General features: G+C 34.3%; 1 protein-coding gene across 1 annotated transcript in view; it reads right to left on the bottom strand.

The window, feature by feature from the left end:
- Nucleotides 1-24,403, bottom strand: part of COL11A1 (collagen type XI alpha 1 chain) — a 202,896-nt gene that overhangs the window by 139,751 nt on the left and 38,742 nt on the right. The window contains exon 5 of the mRNA XM_047785169.1: nucleotides 1,647-1,775. Within this exon, the coding sequence (XP_047641125.1) occupies nucleotides 1,647-1,775 (129 nt within the window). The remainder of the gene's footprint in view (nucleotides 1-1,646; nucleotides 1,776-24,403) is intronic.

Genomic DNA, 24,403 nt, shown 5'->3' with positions numbered 1-24,403 from the left:
AAAGAACAAGCCTTATCTTTCTTGAAACAGGAGCAAAATAAATCTCATCAGTCATACTAAATGCTAAAAATTTTAATACTGAATCATCACATAATCTCAAATATAAAAACACTAAACCTGATGGATATTTTACCTATCCTCTTGGAATTCAGACTCTGTTTTAATCAATCATAAGGGAACAAAAAGAATAAAGCACTTGAGAACTGTGAAATGAGCAAACACAAATATCCAAGTAATCTTTTTTCTCTCATATTAGCTTTCCTGTCAGCTTAAGACTTTAATCCTGATTAAAAAAAAAAGACATTAATATTAAGTCATGGAAAAGATTAGTGCAATAGTGTTCACTATCATACCTTAAAAAGAAAACTAATGTCAAAGAAATATTTCAAGCACTTATTGGCACCTGATAGTATATTAAAAGTCAAGAAGTAAGCTATTTGTGTTATTTTCAAACCTGAGGACAGTCTTGATGTTTTTAAACTTCCACCCCCACCTTCTAAAATTTAAAACTCTACATATATTTGCTGCCAACTAAAAACTCAATTCCCCCCTGTGTTTGTGTTTAAATCTTCATAAAATCCACATTAAAGAATCTTATGTAAAAATCTGTATAAAGGGTACACTGTATTATATTTTTTGTACTTTGGGATATTCAAGCTTGATAAAATTGCTATGACTAACTTAGATATATGTATTTTTGGTGTGAGAGAGAATAGAGAAAATTTTTATTATGGTGAATTTTCTTGCAAAAATAGCTTGGAAGAATGGTTTCACACCTGGGTTTCAAATAAACTGACATAATATTAATCAAAGTGTATGAATAGTTTTAGTTATGCAAACAGTTTATACTGCTTTTCATTCCAATGCTCTTTGTATCAAATTCTGTGCAAGAAAAAGAAAACATATTTCAATGTAGCCTAGCCTTATAAGAAATGGAAAAAAAAAAATCCTCTCAGTATTCAACATGGTCTGAAAACTTTAAGATACCACTAATGTCCCTTTCTCATCTGCATGAATTGCCAAAGCCTGGAGACATGGCAAACACACCAGAAAATAGTCACCTTCGTCTTGAGACTGTTTTAATTATCTAAATGCAAAGGTCAAAAATATATCACTGAGAAATTATCTTGTTTCTCATCTCCCCCCAAATAAAACATGCTCCTATATACATTATAGAAGTGAGGTATCTCTATTTTTAGGAAATTAACAAAATACTTAAGATGGAAACAAACACTAAAAATCTTCATATTGTCTTAGAAATATCAAAACAGTATTAAATACAAAATATAGTTCAAATAAAAGTGAATAAAGAGAAATCAGCCTCAAAACTTCAAACCTGGAGTTCCCACTGTGGCTCAGTGGTAACTAAACCCAACTAGTTTCCATGAGGACGCAGGTTTGATCCCTGGCCTTGCTCATTAGGTTAAGGATCTGGTCGTTGCCTGAGCTGCAGTGTAGGTTGCAGACACGGCTCAGATCCAGCATTGCTGTGGCTGTGGTGTAGGCTGGCAGCTGTAGTTCTGATTTAACCCCTAGCCTGGGAACTTCCATATGCCATGGACGTGGCCCTAAAAGAAAAAAAAAACTTCAAACTTACATCCCAACTATTGAAATGAGAAAATGTGTCCCAATATTAGGGTCCTCACCTCATCGATCTGAGGTTCCTGAGCCTGAGCAGCCTTGGGCGCTGAGGAGTCACAGTCTGGACTGTAATGCTCGCAGTAGTCATATGCCGCTTTGGGGTCACCTATGATCAACAACTGCTGGATGTCCCCCTGCCAAGGAAACAAATGTGGATGTAGTCAGCATATCTGAATACACACATATCCAGAGCAAGATTTATCCAAGATACTGTGTAGTTCATTTTTAAATATCTGAGACAGAAAATCATTTATATTTCAATTTTAAAAACAATCCTATAAGACTGTGAAAGAAATTCACACGTTTTACAAATACCAGATGTTAATATTAAGCTGTTATTCTGTTATATTGTGGTCCAGAGAATCTATATCATATGTATCTGTTTATTAAAACTTGATTATACTGCATTCACATCATACTCTGTATGGAATAAGATAAAATTTGAGTAATAAATTGATTTCAAGGAGTTCCCACCGTGGCTCAGTGGTTAATGAATCCGACTAGGAACCATGAGGTTGTGGGTTCGATCCCTGGCCTTCCTCAGTGGGTTAAGGACCCGGCGTTGCCGTGAGCTGTGGTGTAGGTCATAGACGCGGCTCAGATCCTGCGTTGCTGTGGCTCTGGTGTAGGCCGGCAGCTACAGCTCCAATTAGACCCCTAGCCTGGGAATCTCCATATGCCGAGGGAGCAGCCCAAGAAATGGCAAAAAGACAAAAATAAAATAAAATAAATAAATAAATAAATAAATTGATTTAAAAAAGTAAATAAGATTTAAAAACAGTAAATACATAAAAGCAGTCACGTATTTCCAATATTAAAAAACTAAAGAGTTCGATTAAATTATTTTTATGCAAATTTATAAATGAAAATATAGATCCAACTATTGAGTTCTATTAGAGGAATCAATGTCAAAAGAAATTCCTACTTACAAATATGAATGAGAGAAGCTGAGAGAGACTGGAAAATTCCAAATTATAAATTAAAAACCATGAGTTTGGCATATTTTTATTAAAAAATGGAGCATCTAAGCATATATTAAAACTCATTTAGAAGTCTGAACAAACTTCATCAAAATAAACATTAGAAATAATTAATAGTAGGGTTATCTAAAGACTTGTAGTTTCGGGAAGTTCTAGAAACTGTGTAAACAAGGAAAATCAAATAGTTTGCTCTTGAAGCCATTCAAATATTTCCACGTGGGTCTAATTTGACATGAAACTAATTTGATATAAATCTATGGGTCATGATCATATCCACTAAGAATTATACTCAGGCAGGAAGAATATTGGGTTAATATTGATTTGAATTTATGATTCAAATCCCTGTAAGTTTGAGCAATGGGTCTGACTCACAGAACTCCTGATTCCATTTTGAATAATTTCATATTTCAGCTTTCTCTATATCTGATGAACAGAAGCTATTTAGAGTCGGATGAAAAATTATCATTATCAAAAACTCTCTAACACTGAGTACTAGGAAAGAATCCATAGCACTTGTATATCACAACATTCATTTATTCATCAATAAATGCAGATTGAGAAAGTATAGTACGCAAGACGTTGAACATGGTACCATTGGAGGTGGAAATGTAAATTTGATGTAATCCTTGTCCTTTGGAGAGTACAATCTAGTTAAGATTTAAAACTAATAAAATGAAGAATTCAATTTATAACTTGACAAGATATAAGCAAACTCTTGTGAAAAAAATGCCAAGAAAAGAGTATAAATTATTTAACTCCAGCTGCCAATTCTTTATTAAATACTGTGGTTACTATCTGTGGTGTGGTAGTTATTTTTTCTGCATTGCTTTTTTCTGTCTAAAAAGGATTGTATATTCTTAATCTTAAAATTATCATATATTCTGAGTCACGAATCTGTATTTTCATTTCTACCACTTTTTTAAGATATAAGTTACGCATGGAATTTATTCCTTGAAAGTATACAATTTAGTGTTTTTTAGTTGATTCACAGAGTTTTCCATCTATTAACAATATCTAATTTCGGAAAACTATCATCATCCCTAAAGGAAAGACCACAATCATTGGCAGTCGCTTCTTATCTGTCCCTCTCCCCAGGCCCTGGTACCTGGACATTTCATATAAGTGGATTCATATGTGATGAGGCCTTTTGTGATTAGCTTTTTTCATTTATCATGTTTTCAAAGTTTACCCAAGTTTTAACATGTATCAGTATTTCATTCTTTTTTTGAAATAACAATCCACTGTACAGACATACTATATTTTGTGTATCTACTCATCAGTTACTGGAGATTTGAACTGTCTCTACTTCTCCACTTAGTAGCTATTTGGCTATTTGTTTTGTATATGTCTTATGCCTTTTTTTGTTATAGTATGTCTCTATTACTACCTTCTTTTGTGTTAAATAGATATTTTCTAGTGGATAATTTTAACTTTTCTTTCTTTGACTCTATTTTAGAAGGCTTTATTTTTAGTAATTACCCTGAGGGTTACAATTATCATCTCAATTCATAACAACATTTTTCAGATCAATATCAACTTAGCACCAGTTTTGCATTATACAAACATTTCTATTCCCTCTTCCTCTGCTTTGTAATATTATCACTATACAAATTGTATCTTTAAAAATGTCATCAACATAATTTTATAAATTTTACTTTATGAAACTGTATTTTAAAACAGGTAAGAGAAGGAAAGTGCTATAAACAATAACAATCAAAATTTGTACTGTTTTTATATTTACTATGTTGGTACTTTTGCCAGTGTTTATTTCTGTCTGGATTTGAGTTACTGTCTAATGTCCTTTCACTTCAATCTAAAGGACTCCTTTTTTTACTTCTGGTAAGGCAACTCTACTTATGATGCATTATTTGTTTCTGATAAATCTGATGTCTTAATTTATGTTTGAAGGATAGTTTTGTGTAATATAAAATTTTTAGTTGACAGTCTTTTCTTCCAGAACTTGGACTATGTCACCCCACTGTTTTCTGCACTCTGAGGTATTGGACCAGAAATTAGCTGTTAATTGTAATGAGAATCTCTTTTTTTTGTTGTGAGTCACTTTGCTCTTGCTGTTTTGAAGATTCTCTCCTAGTCTTTTGTCTGATTATAACACTTTGGGTGTGGATTTGTACAAGTTTACCTTACTTGCAATTTGTTGAGATTCTCAGATTTATATGCTTTCTATCTCCTTTCTCTCCACGTATTCTGGGACTTCTTTTTTTTTTTTATGTGTTGCTATGCTTGATGTTATCCCCCTGGTTTTTAGCAGCCTGTAAACTTTTTTCAAGTTTATTCTTTTTCCTCTTTAAAGTGAGTAATCTCAACTGATTTATCATTTTAGAAATTTTATCTATATTTATATTCTCTATTTGATAAGGCATCATTCTCATACTTTCATTTAGTTCTCAAGTCATGGTTTCCTTTAGTTGATTATTTATTTAACATAGTCATAATTGCTGATTTAAGTCTTTGGTAAGTCCAAGATGGGCACTTCAAGAACCGTTTCTATAGAGTTGTTTTTCTTTTGTATGGGACATAATTTTCTGATTCTTTGCCTGCCTCATAGGTTTTTGCTGAAAGTCAAACATTTTAAATCTCACCTCTGAAAATTAGATTCCACCTACTTGTCTCCCTGGGGCCTGTTCTTTATTGTTTGTTTGTTTTGAGTTGTTTTTACTTCTTGTTTGTTTAATGAACTTTTGAAGTAATTATATAAGTCAATGTCCTTTGCCACCTGTGTCCACTAAGGTCTCTGATAAGTTAGGTTAGTGATAAGCAAGTGCTTGACAATTTTTTAAATATCTTGAACTGGTAAATATCTGTTTGCCAAGAGGCTTTGCATGTGTATTTTAGTGTGAACATGCCTTCAATATTCCAACATTTTACAACTCTGCCTTAGCTCTCATTTCCTGCTGTACAGATCCTCAAGGTCAGTGATATTTGAGATACTGGAGTCTCTTCAGGTCTTTCCTGGACATGCACACAGGCCTGCTAGTTCCCCAAGAATATATCGAAGCTTTTCAGTGCCTTGGATAGACATATTATTTCCAAACTTTTTATTTTTAGTGTCTTTGTCTGACCCTTGTTTGCTTAATATCCTATTATTTAAATGAACACTACCAACTACTTGCTAAAGATCTGGAATGTCACACTAGAAACATAAAAATGACCAAAACTGAAATGTCAAAAACACATATCCACCAATAAAAATTTCATTGCTGGATATGAATGATATGATATGAAAGACTGCAATGTTAAGTCATCCTTGAGATAGATTTTGTTGAATTCAGAAATTTCTCCACTACCAGATTTGGCTATATTTCTTTCAGTTATTTAGTCATTTCATTCAATCATTCATTCAAAAAGTGCTTTAAAAGGGTACATAACAGGTTAATATGTTCAGAATGTACACAAATAAGGAAACATCTACTATATTTCCCAGTAAAACATGAAATAAAGCAGAATCAGCAAAAACCCATGCCAAAACAATATGGTTTACAATGGTCATACTGTTACTAATATTTCCAACCTCAAAATGATTTATGTTTATGTTATGAGATAGCACAGAAAATCAAACAAATCAGATTTTTTTCTTTTTCCTTTTTTTGTCTTTTTGCCATTTCTTGGGCCGCTCCTGTGGCATATGGGAGGTTCCCAGGCTAGGGGTCTAATTGGAGCTGTAGCCGCCAGCCTACACCAGAGCCATAGCAACACAGGATCCAAGCCATGTCTGCGACCTACACCACAGTTCATGGCAATGCCGGATCGTTAACCTACTGAGCAAGGGCAGGGATCGAACCCACAACCTCATGGTTCCTAGTCGGATTTGTTAACCACTGCACCACGAAGGGAACTCCCCAAATCAGATTTTTTCTGAAATTTGTTCAAGGCTCTTTTTTGTAATAGTTAGAATAGACTATAATATTTCTTTTATGCCTACTGATTTTAAACATGCTCAGAGTAAATGAATATAAATTAAAATTTACTGATAACATTTTTCAAACACTAACTGATGAGTTTAGAACACTGAGTAGCCACAATTGAATTTTTATAATTGAATAATAACTAATTCATTATGCCGTTTAAAAAAGACCATTGAGTATACCTTGCATCATTGAGGGTTTCAATCAGAAAGGTTGATTCCTGAATCCCAGTTTTGCCATTAATTACTTGGAGTTTTGCAAATCACTTACCCTAATTCATAATTTGTAAAATAAATGCATTTAGAGATATATAAGGTCCTCTCCCGAACAAAAAATTCTAGAATACCACACATAACTTTTAGAAAACATAATAAACTAAATGAAGCTTTTGCTGAAACATAAAAAAGCTGCCTATCATACTGCATATGGTATTTTTAGTAGTATATTTTTCAGAAGAATACTGGTTTCCTGGGTACTTACTCGTCTAGTTAAGGCATTTCACTTCATTAAATGAAATCATGCCAACTTTTCCACTATAAATTCTTTTTTCAGGTGTTAGATATTCAACCATAAAATATACTACTGGAGAGAAACTGGAAAATTCAGTTAAAAACCTACAGTACTATTTTCCCCACCAGGCATTTTATAGTGTTTTATGTTAATCATATGACATATTATGAGACAGTCTGTAGATAAACAAAAGCATCCTAACAGCCTGAATGAACTATAAATATTTAGATTCAAGAGTCATAAAAATTTCCACAGCTGTAAGAGGATGAAGTTGCCAAGTAAAATTGACATCTGCTGCATACAATGTATGAAAAAGACATCCTCCTCCTCTATTGATCTACAAAGGCAAATTTAAAGTAGAGCCTTGCAATCTATAGCCATGTTAACTATAGTACTTGTATAAATCTAGAGGAGGGAAGTGATCAAATGTAAAGAAAACTGAATAGAAAGTATCTATAAAGATGAGGTTCTTCCAAATGTCACATGCATTTCAAAAGATCCTGCCGCATTTTCACCAAGACCAATTTTATAAGTAGTACCATATCCTTTCAAAAGTAAAATATAATGCACATACTTAACAATTTCTGTTTGTATATACATATCTATAGTAACTGACTTTGAGGCATAGCTATGTCCATTTTCTATGTTCTGAATGTAGTTACATGAAATATACAATTTAATACACATTAGTATTTAGTGTGTATTTAGTGTGTACTTAATGTATTTAGTACACATTAAATCTTACATATGCAAAAAATGTGGCTTTTTGCATACGTAAGAAATAACATTTATTGCAAACAATGTTACAAGAAATTGATCTAATGTTTCAGGTCACATGTCAATGTGTCAATATTAAGTATCTGCGCTTTAAGATTCAATTCCTCATCCTGTGTGGCGTCAACCAGTGCTTGGGTGAAGTCAGTTCCTGGCCAGAGCATCCACTGAATTGTATAGCATAGCAGCTGATTCCTGAGAATGAGCAACAAAAAACCAGGTTTGGACTAGCTGCCATGTTCAATCCCTCAAGGCTTTTAATTCCACTTTGAATCTTAGAAGACAAATTTTTAATATCAAAGCTTGGATGTTCATTATATTCTAAGAGAATAAGTTACTTTTGGTAATATCTGGAAAAGAATCCAACTATTTACTATGTATCTCACTAAGTTTCCAAAGTTTTTAGAATTAGAAATTTCAACTCTCCTAGACCTAGAGAAAAATCACATGCTGCAACTGTATTCAATAAAATCATCTAGCCTCCAAATTTCCCAGAGCACATGCTTAACTCCATTAACTTCAACACGCAGGTATCTCAATGGGAACAAATGCTTTCACAAATGCTTCTTGGAAAAATATTAATTATATGTTGTAAGCAAACAGGAATTAGGTTTATCAAGAAGACAGAAAAATAGCATTAAACAGAAAAAAACATCTTAAACAAAACTCCGGATGTGTGAAATTGACCATGTTGGAAAATTATATATAGTACTATGTAGTTGGAAGTAAGGCTCTATATGGTGATCATTAGTGAGGGTTGAAAGTGGAAGAGAGATCAGACCAAGGAACCAATTAAAGAAAAGCATTGTGTGTGAACTGAACCCTTCAAGTTACAGAATGTAGTTCGAGGACTTGGAACCATGGTGTAAACTGACCAATACTGTATTTTACCAAGATCACTATGACAAGTTAGGGGAGGATGATTTGAAAGCAGTCAGTGTGGAAGCACAGGAATCAGGAGAATCCATTGTGGTTAAGCCTTGAGAAACTAAACTTAATGGAATGGAGTCAAGGATACATATGGGGTTTATTAGAGTAAAATATCTGTGAGAGCTGGGAATAGACTCGATGCTGGTGATGGAGTGGGATGGGAATGGCAAGGAGAGAGGAAAGAAGTGCTTTAGAGAAGAGTGGAAGGTATTTCTGCAGCTTCTGGTATGAGCAAGGGTAGGATGGCAAAAACGTTGACTCAGTTGAGAAACATAATAAAAGGAAAACACTGTGGATTGAACTCTTAAGTCTATGAAGTGAAATGATAATTAATGATTATTTCCAGAATACGTTCAGTTTTTCTTGCGAGAAGCTTGTCTTTACCCACTTTTGAATTGTACTCCTCTACGTGCCACCTGTCAGATTATATCACTGAAGCCAAACCAAGTCATAAGCATCAGTAAGAATCAGCAGAAATTTTCCCTGTAGCCTGACAGCCCATACCTCTTTCTGTAGCAATTTACACTCATTTTTTTTCCATTGAGACAAAATAAACTTGCCTAGACTTAGTGTTATGGGCTGACTTGTGTCTCCCCAAATTCACATGTTTAAGTTCTAGCCTCAGAATCTGACTGTATTTAGAGATAGAACCTATGAAGACAAAAACAAGATTGCGTGAAGTCATTATGGTGGGCCCTAATCTAGTGTTATTGGTCTTTTTTATAAGAAGAGAAGATCAAGACACAGACACCAAAAAGGGAAGATCATGTGGAGACCCACGGAGAAGATGACCATCTACAAGCCAAGGTGAAGGACGTCAGAAGAAAATCAACCTTGCTGACATCTTGATCTCAGACTTCAAGCATCCAGAACTGTGAAAAAATTAATTTCTGTTGCATTAGACATTGTGGTATTTGGTTATGGCAGTCCTAGAAAACTAATACAGACTGGTTAATATTAGTTTGTTTTTATTTATATCTTGCAAGTATTATCTTTATAACAGAACAAAAAAGGGCAAGACAAGTACTTTGGATTTGTTTGTAACATGAGTGATTTCTGACTATGTCCAGGGATGGGTACTAAAGGGATGCTGTGGAAATACTGGCAGATTTAATTTGGGAAATAGCTAGAATTCAGGGTAATCATTAGTGTATAATACCTAACAGTATTACCATGTATAAATACACTCAGGCACAGGAAGTAATAGGAAGTGAGAATGATTTTTTTTAAAAAAAAGGATTTGACTCAAGTATAAATATGGAATTTGAAGGGAAGAAGTTTTTAAAGAGCTTTATCAAATTCACTATACTAGAGTTCATACTGAGTTTAAATATCCATTTATTTGATTATTTACAATGGACTTTCATTATGGAAGTAAAAAGTTAAGACAATTTCTGGTTGTACCATTAACTCCTTAATAATGAAATTATATTCTATTTCATGTCAACAATAAAAAGAAAAAAAGAACAGAAAAAAATGTTTTATCATATCAGAAATATAGATATATAAAGTCAGAATGATATATATTTTGTAATCTGTACTTCACTGTATCTGTTCATAGTAATATAAGCCAAAAGTAAAACAACACTCTTAGTTCTTTCTTAATTTAAGAAATCACATGCAAACATTTAAATTACAAATCTTAAAAAAATACTGAGATGATTCTCATATTACAAAAGGATTTTTCATTTCGAACTTCCATTAAATGATTAACATTTAAAATATGTATAGGAGTTCCTACACCTTGGCACAGTGGGTTAAAAATTCAAGAGCAGTGGCTTGGTTCACTGCAGAGGTGTAGGTTGGATCCCCTGCCTGGTGCAATGTGTTAAAGGATCCTTTGTTGCCAAGCTGTGACACGCCACACCTGCAATACAGGTCACAGCTATGGATCAAATTCAATCCCTGGCCTTGAACCTTCCATATGCTGTGAATGCAGCCATAAAATGAAAAAGAAAAATGTATAACCAAAATTTGATCCCTCCCAACAATAAAGTCATCTGATACTTTTTACAAACATCTGTTGTTCAAAATAATACAACTGAAGGTAACTTTTAGAATCTATAAAGAGAATTTTAAAATAAAATGAAAATCATTTTGAGATTTTATCTTTAACTTTAGAAGAAACAGTATTTGTATGAAAGGAAACATTATGCATCATTGAATATTTTGCACCTGTATTTTAACATAGACTCAAAGAACAAATTCACATAAGTAATATCAGTATAAAGGTCAAATATGGTCTTTGCAAGCAGGTATGACTTTTAATGCCTATCATACAAAGCTAATAACAGAATTTGACATTTACTTATATTTCATGGCCTTTGACTTGGCAGTAAATTTTGAATCTATTTTTAAAGTAATTATCATCTTTTGAACATGAAAAGAAATGACAGACTCTTTTCATCATTTCACAACGAGTTTAACAGTTGAACTGTCACATTTACTCCTTTAATCCAAACAATTAAACCAGATACTTTGGTATCATTTTTTTTTAATATCAGTTTAGCATCACAATTTTTATTACCTCTTTTTAATTTAAGCCTAGAGAAAATGTCTACCAAGGGATGAAAATAAATCATTGGAAGTAGCACTTTTATACATTCACCATTCTAGTTTTATATGCAGTGATACTGCCCAGAAGTAATTGGATCCAGAAATAATATTTTAAAATACTTCTTGATGTCTACTCTGTTGAACTCCTCTACTATAATAAATGATATATTTCTTTAATGATTTGAAGTTTTATTAAAACAAAATTGGCCATTTTATGAAATATACAAGTCTAAGAAGATTTTTTTAAGATGCATTTATATTGTAAAGTAATTGATACACCTTTTACTCATTTTTAATTTTGAAAAAAAATGGGTTTTTTTAGTGTCAACATGAAAACTTCTTTGGTCACTTCAGAATACAGACAGCCTGCACATATGTCTATTGAACAGTGAAAGGGGCAGGTTAGCGGGTTATGCTCTCAGAGTTGAAAGAATTCCCTATTGAAATGAGAGTATTTGGAAAGAACTATACTTTCTGTCAAAGGGAAAAAAAAGCAAACCTGTTACACAGCATTCCTATTTCAGGAGGCACTTCATGCCTTAAAATTTTAAGACAAGCTACATTTTTTCCCCAACTAAATAGTTTCTTAAAAATAAAATAGCACAAGTGATACATAATTTTATTAATAGGTACAGATATATAAGTCAGATAATAAATGTATTTCTCCTATAACATTTAATGGTAACTTACACAGAAGTTTGACAGCCAGATAACTTTCATAATTCTTTTCCCTGACTGTCTACTAATCAGTCATCTATCCATCAGCACATGTTTATTTAGGCAAAGTAACATGCTGATTCTATAGATAAGCAAAGAGAAATTAAGAGGGATCCAGATCCTACTTTCAGATAGTGTATAACCCAGTAAGGGAGATTAATTATACACAGATGTAATATATAAGAAACATATTTCCTTAGTACTTGCTGTATTCCAATGAAGAAAAATAAATAAATAAACTGAGGTGGCAGGGATGGGGGGATTAGACAGTTTTCATCTGGGAAAATCAAAGGAATGATCTAGAAAGACTTGGCATAAATAAGAAAATTATTGAGAAAGTGTCTAGTTTTTCTTTTTAATATAAAGATACTTGGGGCTCCCTGGTGGGCCAATGGTTAAGGATTAGCATTGTCACTGCAGTGACTCAGGTCGCTACTGTGGCGCAGGTTCCATCCCTAGCCCAGGAATTTCTGTATGCTGTGGACATGACCAAATATATAAATAATTATTTATTGGTATTTTTGTTGGCTTCCCGAATCATAATCATTTATACTGCTCTCTCTTACCCCATGCCTAAAGAATCTGGCTCCAAAGCCCACATCATCAGACTGCCTTGCAGGCTGGTTTCCAGCACGGACAGTGGAAGTGACCACCAGGAGTTTGAGAGGTGGGAAGAGAAGGAGGTTGATTAGTTCCTCCTAACACTGTCCTGTCTGTCACAGCAGTCTGAGATCCTACCCACTTCTGCCACTGTCAGGAAGCACTTTGGCAGGGCTCTAGCTTTCACTCTACCTCTATTTCTGCCTCTCTCCCCTTTAGCCCTTGGAAAGGTCCTGCTCCTCACCAGGTAACGCTGCCTCCTTGTCCACACCTCCTAAATCACCTAAGTAGAAATCCAGTTTCCTGATGGAAACTACAGTGAACTCACAGGAAAAGTTAGAGAAAGACCATACTAGAGGGCCCTCAAACAGCAACTAGCATGTTCCTTTTTTGTCTATTTTAAGTTTAAGGATTCAAACATATCACTGTTCAGGAAAGTAAACTTTCTCCACTAGATGACACACAGTGTACAGTCTGTGCTCCTCTACTTAATAAGCCAATCTATACTGTTTAGTCATTCCCACTGGAATGTAAAACTTCATTTACAAAGACATGTCTGTTCTGTTCTCCAGTGTTTCCACGGTTCCTTGAACAGGCCTGCACATAGTAGGCATGTAATAAATATTTGTTCAATAAATAGATATCTAGGCAATTAATTTATTCACTATTAATAAGACGATTTCAACAACTGTAAATTAAGAACACTATTATTCTTCTTGTATTTCCTAAAGATTCTTTAAAAATTAATAGCTACTTAAGCAATTTTTAGAGTGTAATGTGTACACAAATATAAGGTATAATTGTTATAGTACTTGAGGCCGATTAAAGAAGAACACACCTTTGAGCTGCAAACTTCTAGATATATCTACAGACACTGTAAATTTAAGAAATGCTGCTGGAGAATCCATGTGTAATCATTCCACAAATAAATTCCAAAAAAGTTGAGTTTCAGGAGACTTTAAATCATTATTCTATAAGTAAAGCCCATGAGGAAAAAATAGAAGGGAAAGAAAAATATATTTAGCTAAGCAATTTCCAGCATGTGCCACTGTAAAAGTAACGGTTTAACAAAAGTATATAATGTATCCGTAAGATATAACCTGGACACTAAAACTTCTGTTCAAGTTGGTATCAGAGCTTTGTTGAAAAGCATGGTGGGTCTTGGTAGAAGTTTTTGATTGTATATCCAGGAACAAGACTGACATTAAATTTTGAACATGGCATAACATCCTCAGAAAGTAGAGATTATCAGAGGATTAGTTGGAAAAACAACAACAACAACAACAAAACTATGCTTCCTATCTACTCAGACTTCTGAATTTGCCAAGGCATTAACTCACATCACAGTTTTTTTTTTCAAACATACTGTACAGTTAATGATTCTTCCTGAACTTTTTTTTTGTGGAAAGGGAAAGCTGCCAAAATGCTTAGAATTTTAGTTTAATTGAAAAATGAAACAGATGAGAAAAACCACATAATCACAGACAGAACTGCTACCCACACAGTCTTTATATTACACTCTGTCCCAAAATCAGCTTAAGAAAGTAGTTTTAAGAAGATGAGAGGTGTTCCTATGTCACTTGAATGTACTAATAATTCAACAACTACTTACCAAATGTTACAGAAAATGCTTAAAGTTGTATAAAACACTACCACGAAGGGCACATATTTATCTTGTCCTTTCTAACATACATTCCCCCCCCCTTTTTTTTTTGTCTTTTTGCTACTTCTTGGGCCGCTCCCGCGGCATATGGAGGTTCCCAGGCTAGGGGTCCAATCAGAGCCGTAGCCACCGGCCTACGCCAGAGCCACAGCAACGCGGGATCCGAGCCGAGTCTGCAACCTACACCACAGCTCACGGCAACGCCGGATCGTTAACCCACTGAGCAAGGGCAGGGACCGAACCCGCAACCTCATGGTTCCTAGTAGGATTCGTTAACCACTGCGCCACGATGGGAACTCCTCTAACATACATTCCCACTGAAAGATAATTATCAATGTAGTTCTATTACACAAGAAAAATAAAAGAAGAAAAGAAAACATGATTTTTAAAAAATGGCAACAGATCTTGCCTCCTGCGTCCTCGTTTGGCAAGATGATAGCCCTTGAATGAGTAGGTACTAGAAAGTATATCTATTTCATCCATCAAAAAATAACTTCAGGCACTGTTCTAGACTCTGCAGCTACAGTACAAAGCCTCAGCTTTTTTAGAGCTTACATTCTTGAGAATAAACAAAATGCGGTATCAGAAAGTAAAAGCTGTTGTAAATAAAATAAAGCAGGATAGGAGACGTTTTAGAAGGCAGGATGTTATATTCCAAAATGTGATCATGAAAGATTTTGCTGATAAAAGAATGCTGAGACAAAGGCACCTGTGGAACTAAGGAAGAAAGAAATTCATAAAGTTATCTTGCGGAGAGTCTTCCAGGCAGAAGGACCTGGGGGTGCTCACGTCACAAAGCTGGAAAATGATATATATGTTCAAAAAGGTATGTTCCCATGTGAACCAGAGGGAGCAAAGGGGAGAGGAGCCATTGATGAAGTCAGAGAAAATGGACAGAAGGTGTGGCTGGATAACTTGGGAGCCTATAGAATATTGAAAGACCTTTAACTTATACTCTAAATGATATGAAAAGCCACTGGACTATTATAAACAAAGAAGTGATATTCTTTACTGACTCATACACTCTTTCAGCCAGGGGCTATTTGACAAGAATAGGCTTGCGAGTCTAGGCTTGCTGCTTAGAGAACAGACTAACAGATGGGCAGACAGAAAAAGAGAGATCACTTAAAAGACTCTTGTAGTTATCCAAGAAATAGTTATAATAATAATAATACTTAACTGGAACTTACTGTATGCCGCCACTCATCTAAGAACTTTATATAGTCCTATTGTAAATAGAAATGAACACCTTAAAAAACTAGTTACCCTCAAAGTACAAAAAATAATTTAAATAATTTATTACATTCTTATTCTACATCCTTGAGCTAATAAGAATTTCATACTTTTGCTATAAAGCTCAGGAAGTATAAAGAAAGATGGTGAAATAATATTTTGTCCAGGATAATCTCATAGCCTTTAAATCTTTATTAAAAGTACATAGTTTATAAATCATAAAAAGGAAAATTAAAGACCTCTGAATTTAGCTAAAATTCCAAACAGTTCATGTTTTCTTAAGAAGGATACACTGACTACATATTACCCTATGCAAAGCCTAAAATATTAAGTTCCTTTCTCCCTTAATCCCACATACCCAATCAGTTCCTAGGACCTGTCAATTCTACCCCCCCATTAACATCCTGAAGCAAAACCCTTCTCTCCATTTCTTCTCTCATAGCCTTGTCTCTATGCTAAGTACCATTTTCCCCCATTTTTAAAGTTTTATTGACGTAGAGTTGATTTACAATGTTGTGATCATTTCTGCTACACAATAAAGTGATTCTGTTATACGTATACACACATCCATTATTTTAAAGATTCTTTTCCCATATAGATTATCATAGAATATTGAGTAGAGTTCCCCGGGCTGTATAGTAGGATCCACTGGCCATCCATTCCCTTTACAATATTGTGCATATGCCAATCCCGAACCCCCAGTCCATCTTTTCAACTGTTTCGGCATGTCATTTCTTTTTTTTTTTTTTTCAACCAGGTTCTTCCAATTCTAGAATAACTCCTTCATTGCCACAAAAAGAACTTTTAAAAAACAAATTTCAATGTTTAATTCCTCTGCTTAAAGAAACTTCTTAGGATTTATGGTTTACAGTTTAAGCCCCTCAGCATGATGTAAAATGCAGTCCACAAATGGGCTCTAATGCATACAATTAGGCCATCTCTCAAAGGCTCCCAAAGCAAATTGCATTTTCAGATATGCTGAGATCATTCCAAACATTCTTCTTTTGCACAAGTGCCTTCATCTTTAAATATATTTTTATTTTTCATAATTTTGGATATAATTGTTATTTTCTCCCTTGAGCATTTCTATATCTTTATCATGGACAGAAGCATGTCTTATAACAACTATTTGTATCTCTATATCAATTACTTAAACACAATGTTTGTTGCATTATAATTATTCTGCTTCAACAGAGAACAGGCAACTACTTAATAAATACCCAACTTTCAAATGACACGCTGTCTTATACCTCTCCTGCCCCTTCTCCTCCCAGACACTTCTAACAAAGCCTTAACCATCTGCAGGTACAGCACTCATTCATGTATTTCTAATCTTCATTGGCTATAAACACTGTGCAAACTTTGTGTATGATACTGATGCTGGACCATCCAAATAAACAGGATATAAATCCTGCTCTCAATATATATATGGTCTAATGAGAAAGCTATACATCAACAGATAATTATAAAACAACATGGTAATAGACAATGATAATAAGACTGTGATGCAAGATGGCTTATCTTTTTGAAAAAGTAATACAATGCCACAGAGTAATAATAAACCATAAAGGGAAAAATTACGACAACTAATCACAGATAAAACTTATACAAGGGACAAAACCAAATGTGTGACACTTTATTGTGCACTGCTGGCAGTAGATAATCTAGTGATGTACTAATCAAAATGCAGATAACTAAAACACACAAAGTAATGATCCTATTAGAGGAAAAGCAATATGCATACAAGTGGTACTTTGGATCTTCTATAGGGTCCTGAAATCTGAATCCACCACAAACGTTATGCTGCGTTTCTTGAAACAGTTCAAACCACAGACCCCACTAAATAAGAAATTCTACTATCATTAGACTCCCCAAACAAAAGCTGTTATTTGCATATGACACTACAATGGTGAAGATCTGATTATACTGTGAATGGCAACAGAATACTAAGTGGTTATTATACAATATAGTACAGTGATGTCTAGAAAGGAGAACTGAGGAAGTGTCCTACAGCACCACTGAAACTTGGTCATAAGTAATGTGGCCCATTTTTGTGTGCTGCCGTCACCATACCTGTCATACCAATACAGTGTTTAATAATAAGGAATGTAGTTACACATCCAAAAGGCAAAAGCAGATGCTCCCTTCAGACTTGGTTAAGAATAACTCTCAAAAAAAGGATTAAACTAATGTAATATTTTGATGTACTCATACAGTACACGTCTCCTCAAACTGAAAAATCCAAAGGGGGAAAAAATCATATTTGCCATTACAACTTTGTACATAATTGATTATTAATACCAAGTCTAAATAAAATCTTACAACTTCTACATTTGTTACTCTAGGAAAAAAAATTGTTTTATAAAACTCCTACTACAAGGTACTGGCATTTGAATACATTGGACTATTTCTCATAAAAGCCATAAGATCCCTTTTAGAGATACGTATCATTGTTCTATATTTTGGAGAAATTCAGCATGTCCTTGAATCCAGTGAGTCTGTAAAGCACTGTTGTTACAGAACCCTAATATTACAGAGGTGTGTAGAATGCCTTGAGATTCTAACTAATTTGCATTGAACTTGTGTTTGTCATAATCAATGTGTATTTGGACTGTGCTTGAACATCACCTCTATTAAATTTGTACCTTGCGTTTGATATCCACCCTCATTACTTCCCTTAAAATTATACATTTCCTGAAATTTAGAAAATAAATAATTTTGATGTCTTACTACACTACATAAAACATGACTCACAAAACTGATTCCAGATGACATTTCAAGAGTTACAAAAGAACCGCAGCTACATTCCCAAATGCACATCTTTTTTTTTTTTCTTTTTTAGGGCCTCACCTGTGGCATATGGAAGTTCCCAGGCTAGGGGTTGAATCGAAGCTTCAGCTGCCAGCCTACACCGCAGCCACAGCGAGGCATCTTGTGGGAACACCAGATCCTTAACCCACTGAGTGAGGTCACAGATCGAACTCTCATCCTCACAGACACTAAGTCAAGTTCTTAACCTGCTGAGCCACAACAGGAACTCCCCAAAGGCACAGATTAACCAAAGATTGACAGGACAAGAACAAAACTAAATGGCCAGAGAAAACTTAAAGCTTTCCTGTTTTTTCTGTTTTGCAGTCTCTATGATGCTTTGACAGAATAAATAACAAAATCCCATTCCAGAATGGCATTTTATTTATTCTTTTAGCCGTCTTTAAACTGTAGAGGTTTTTTTTTTTTTTTAGGGCTGCACCAGCGGCATATGGAGGCCCAATTGGAGTTGTAGCCACTGGCCTACGCCACAACCACAGCAACCCAGATCTGTGCTGCGTCTGCAACCTATACCACAGCTCACGACAACACCGGATCCTTAACCCACTGATCAGGGATATGGATCGAACCCGCAACCCCATGGTTCCTAGTCGGATTTGTTTCCACTGTACCACGACGGGAACTCCAAGTAGAGTCTTTTATAAATCCAAATGTGGCTCCTATGTTAGCCATATCTGTTGTTTTAACCTAATTTGAGAAATAACCAACAGAAGAAAGTTTCTTTTTCAAGCACACATTTATCAAACACTCAGTACTGCAAGAGACATAAATACTTTATAAATATTAATTCATTTAATCTTCAAAGGGCTCTATGAGGTAACTACCACAGGCATCCCATTTTACAGATGAGGAAAAAGATGTAGAAAGGTTAAGTATCTTGCCTATGATCTTCAATCTGAAAAAGTTCCAAGTCCAAAAATCAAACCAGAGCTCTTGACTCCAGAGTTGATATTGCTAACTACTATGCATGTGATTTAAAAAGGCTGAAGCTTAATTTTAAAAAGCTTAATAATAACCATAACATTTTTTCATTTAACTGTTTATTTGTTAGACTGGATGATGTCTTTGTCTTCATCTTTCATCTCCCAAGAGAAATAATGGAAATGACTTTATCATCTGTGTTCATTCATTTCCACTTTTCTGTTCCTAAACTTCATATTTTATAAAAGATCTTAAATATTTATAAAGAAGAAATATTTAAAGCAATAATTACTGATTAGTGTTCTCGGTTTAGAAACTAGACTGAAAGTACATAATTCTTAAATACACCAATAGCTTGATTATTTCCTTAATTAAAGAAAATCCACAGAGAAACCACAGCAAGAAGGTTTTAAAGATAGATTTTGTGGTACTAGAATTTTGCTAATTTTAGAGATTTTCACAATGGGACTCCAACCAGGTATGCACATAAGCCTTCACAGCATCATAAATTTTTTATAATAAGGAATTAACACTGTTAAATGTTTATATCTTGAGATTTTCAGTACTCTTAGGACAGTGTAAAGACATTACAGCCCGATATTCATGCTGATGATGACTGCAAACACTAAACAAAATACGTGAACCACTACCTGAGAAACCTGAGGCAGGTAAGTCATGAAGGAAGGTTAAACCTTGAAGAAGTAAACCCAGACTCACATGCTGTGATGTTACGTGTGTGTGTGTGTGTGTGTGTGTGTGTGTGTGTGTGTGTCTTTCCTCAAAGATTTTTCCCTACAGTGGAAGCCAGTACTTGAGTACCACAATAGTGCTGTGGCTAGAACTCTGACAGAAACCCTGTGTCTCTGGACAAAGGGACATAGGGAAAAAATGCAGGCTTGAAGACAGAGGGAATGTGAAGACATAGAAATAGGAAATCAATTAATTTTGTGAATAAACCATAAGAAAGTCAAATTATCTCCAAAATTAAGCATGTATAATGGACTCACGCCAATTTAGTAAAAAAAAAAAAAAAGAAAGAAAGAAAGAACGAACAAACGAACAGATCTAAGATTAAAACTGCCCATTCCAATCTCAGGATAGTTCCTAAATACACACAAACAAAATAAAACTCTGAGAGTTCAAACAAAATTCTAGGGGGAATCAGTCATAAAGGAGGCTCTCCCTTTTTGAGTTTCACCACCAGGAACTCTACCAGCCTTCACAGTAAATGTTGGATAAAAATCCCCTAAAGCTTCCAGAAGAGGGAAAAAAAAATTCTGAAATACAAGAGGGCATTCTGTTCTTAACAAGACCTGCTCTAAGGAGAAATAATTTTCCAGATCTTAACCTTCTGGGGTTTTATTAGAGCCCAACCTTACTGGAGAAAGGGAAATAATCAACTCCAACTTCCCTTCCATGTGGAAGAAAAAAATTAGATATTCATCCACCTCCTGTCCTACCTAGAGGAGGAAAAATACAGAAAAGCACTGATCAGTTGCACAGTTCAGGGGCATGAGCTAACCAAAAGACTGACACCTAATCATAGGACTATAGAATATTTCCTTTCCCACTGCATCTTTTGCCTAGTATATAACATCTGTTTTCCAAGAAAAAGTTATAAGCATGTGAAAAGACTAGAAACAAAGTCTGAAGAGACAGAACAAGCTTCAGAATCAGAATCAGATATGTATGGCAATACACTGGAATTATCAGACTAGAAATATTTTTTAAAACCAATATTAATATTCTAAGAATGTTAATAGGAAAAAAAGACAACCTATAAGAGATGGATCATGTAAACAGAAAGGTAGAATTTCAAAGAATTAAAAGAAATGCTAGAAATACATTTCTTCCTTATTAGAATTTCAAAGAATAAAAAAGAAATGCTAGAGATACATTTCTTTTTATTCTTTGAAATTCTACTTTTCTGTTTGTATGATCTATCTGTTCTTATAGGCTGGAACTGGAGGAATCAGGCTCCAAGACGTCACACTATACTACAAAGCTATAGTCACTGAAACAGTAAGGTACTGGCACAAAAACAAAAATATAGATCAGTGGAGCAGGATGGAAAGCCCAGGGATAAACCCATGCACCTGTGGTCAACTAATCTATGACAAAGGAGGTAAGAATATGCAATGGCGAAAAGACAGTCTCCACAACAATAGTGCTGGGAAAACTGGTAAGGTGCAGGTAAAATAATGAAATTAGAACATTGTCTAACACCATACACAAAAATAAACTCAAAATGGATTAAAGACTGAAATTAAGGTCCGATACTATTAGAAGAAAATATAGGCAGCACACTCTCTGACATAAACCACAGCAATATAATTTTTGATCTACCTCCTAGACTAATGAAATTAAAAACAAACAAATGGGACCTAGTCAAAAGGTTTTACACAGCAGAGGAAACCATACAAAATGAAAAGACAACCCATGGAATGAGATAAAATCTTTTAAAATTAAGTGACTGACAAGGGAGTAAACTCCAAAATATATAAACATTTTATGAAGCTCTATATAAAAAAAAAAGTAAAAAGGGCAGAAGATCTAAATAAATATTTCTCCAAAGAAGAAAAACAGATGGCCAAAAATCACATGAAAAGATGCTCGATGTCACTAAGTATTAGAGAAATGCAATTCAAAACTACAGTGAGCTATCACTTCACACCAGTTAGAATGACCATCATTTAAAAATCTACAAACACTGCTGGAGAAGGTGTGGAGAAAAAGGAACCCTCCTATGCTGTTAGCGGGAACATAAATTGTTACAACCACTATGGAGAACAGCATGGAGGTTCCTTAAAAAACTAAACATAGAACTACAATATGATCCACCAATCCTGCTCCTGGACATATATTCAGAGAACACCACAATTTTAAAAGATACCTGCGCCCCAGTGTTTAATGCAGCACTACTAACAATAGCCAAGACATGAAAGCAACGTAGGTATTCACAGAAAAATGAATAAAGAAGATGTGGTACATAAATGCAGTGGAATATTACTCAGCCATAAAAAAGAATGAAATAATGCCATTTGTAGCATATGGATGGACCTAGAGATCATCATACTAAGTGAAGTAAGTCAGACAGAGAAAGACAAATACATGATGTCAATTATACGTTGAATTTAAAATGATAAAAAGGGAATTCCTGTCATGATTCCATGGAAAGTAATCTGACTAGTATACAGGAGGATGCAGGTTCAATCCCTGGCCTCACTCAATGGATAAAGATCCAGAATTGCCATGAGCTATGGTGTAGGTTGCAGATGTGGCTTGGATCCTGCATTGCTGTGGCTGTGGTGGAGGCCGGCAGCTGTAGCTCCAATTAGACCCCTAGCCTGAGAACTTCCATATGCTGCAGGTGTGGACCTAAAAAGCAAAAAAAAAAAAAAAAAAAAGATATAACAGAACTTATTAACAAGTATAAACAGACTCAGAGATTTCAAAATCAAATTTACAGTTAAAAAGGGGAAATGGGGGGTGGGGGTAGATTGGGAGTTTGGGATTGACCTATACCTACTGTCTAGCACAGGGATGTCTACTCAATATTCTATAATAACCTATGTGGGAAAAGAATCCAGAAAAGAATGAATCAAAAAACAAAACAAAACAAAACAAAAAACCTTACCTATAGCATGAAGACAGTAATTACATATGGTTTCTCTTCAGAAAACACATTAAGTAAAAGAGAGTCGAATAGAATAGAGAGAAGAAAAAAAACTAGAAATCTGTATGCTGTGAAATTATCCATCAAAAGTGAAAGAGCAATAAAAACTTTCTCAGACAAACACTGAGGGAATTTGCCAGCGGTAGAACTGTCTTGCAAGCAAGCAATTTTAAAAGAAGTTCTTTGGGGAGAAGAAAAATGATACAGTTTAGAGACACCAGATAATGAAAAAAAATAATTGGAGAAAGAATAAGTAAAGGTGAAATAGAAATTTTTATTTTTCTTATTCTTAACTGCTCTGTTTCAATTTGTTCAAAATAATAATTCACACACACACAACACACACACACACACACAGTGCTAGCCCTCTATATCCATGGGTTCAATACCCATGAATCCAACCAACTGTGGATTAAGAACACTCAGAAAAAAAAATTAAAGAAAGTTTCAAAAAATAAAACGAATTCGCTGCATACTGGAAAATATTTACAAAACATTTATTTACAACTATTTATATAAAAATTTACATTGTATTAGGTATTATGCACAATTTAGAGAAGACAAAGTATACAGGAAGACAGGAGGGAGGAATTAGGAATATTTTATTTTAATGGTACTTGCAGTACCTGTGAGTGTTATTTCAAAGTGGACATGGATTAGCTGTAAAAGCATATTGCAAACAATAGGGTAACTAGTAAAATAAATAATAAAGTAAAATTTCTATGCTGTGAAAATGGAATCATAAAAAATGCTCAATTTAAACCAAAAAAGGCAGAAAATTTGAATAAAATTAGTATGAAAAATTAAGAGCAGCAAATAGAAAACAGTAGCAAATACAATAGATATAAATTCAGCTGTATCTGATCATTTTAAATATCAATGGCCCAAATATACTCACTAAAAATTGTTAGAGTAGATCAAAAAATAAGGTCCAATTATATTTTGTTTATAAGAAACCTACTTTTGATATAAAGACATATAGACTTAAAATATAGGGATGCAAAAGATATACCATACTGTCACTAGTCAAAAGAATGCAAGAGTAGCTATATTAATTTCAGACACAGCAGACTTCAGAGAAAACAATGTTATCAGAGGTAAAGAGAAATATTACATACTGATAAAGCAGTCAACAGTCCAAGAAGAAATAATACTCTTTAATGTTTATGTGCCAAACAACAGAATATTAAAACTACATAAGGCAGAAACTGACACAACTGCAAGAAGAAATAAAGTAATCTAGTATTATAGTTGGAAAGTTTAACACTCTTCCACCAGAAATCAACAGATCCACCTGCAGGAAATTAGTAAGAACATAGTTGAACTCAACAGCACTATCAATCAAGAGGATATAAGTAACATCTATACACTATTTTATCCAACAACATCAGATTACACATTCTTCTCGTGTTTGCTTGGAAAATTCACAAAAACAGACCACAATCTGGCC

This window comes from Phacochoerus africanus, chromosome 6, assembly GCF_016906955.1.
Source record: "Phacochoerus africanus isolate WHEZ1 chromosome 6, ROS_Pafr_v1, whole genome shotgun sequence".
Taxonomy (NCBI): Eukaryota; Metazoa; Chordata; class Mammalia; order Artiodactyla; family Suidae; genus Phacochoerus; species Phacochoerus africanus.
The sequence above is the reverse complement of the archived record's forward strand: the minus strand, read 5'-3'. Positions and strand labels throughout refer to the sequence as shown.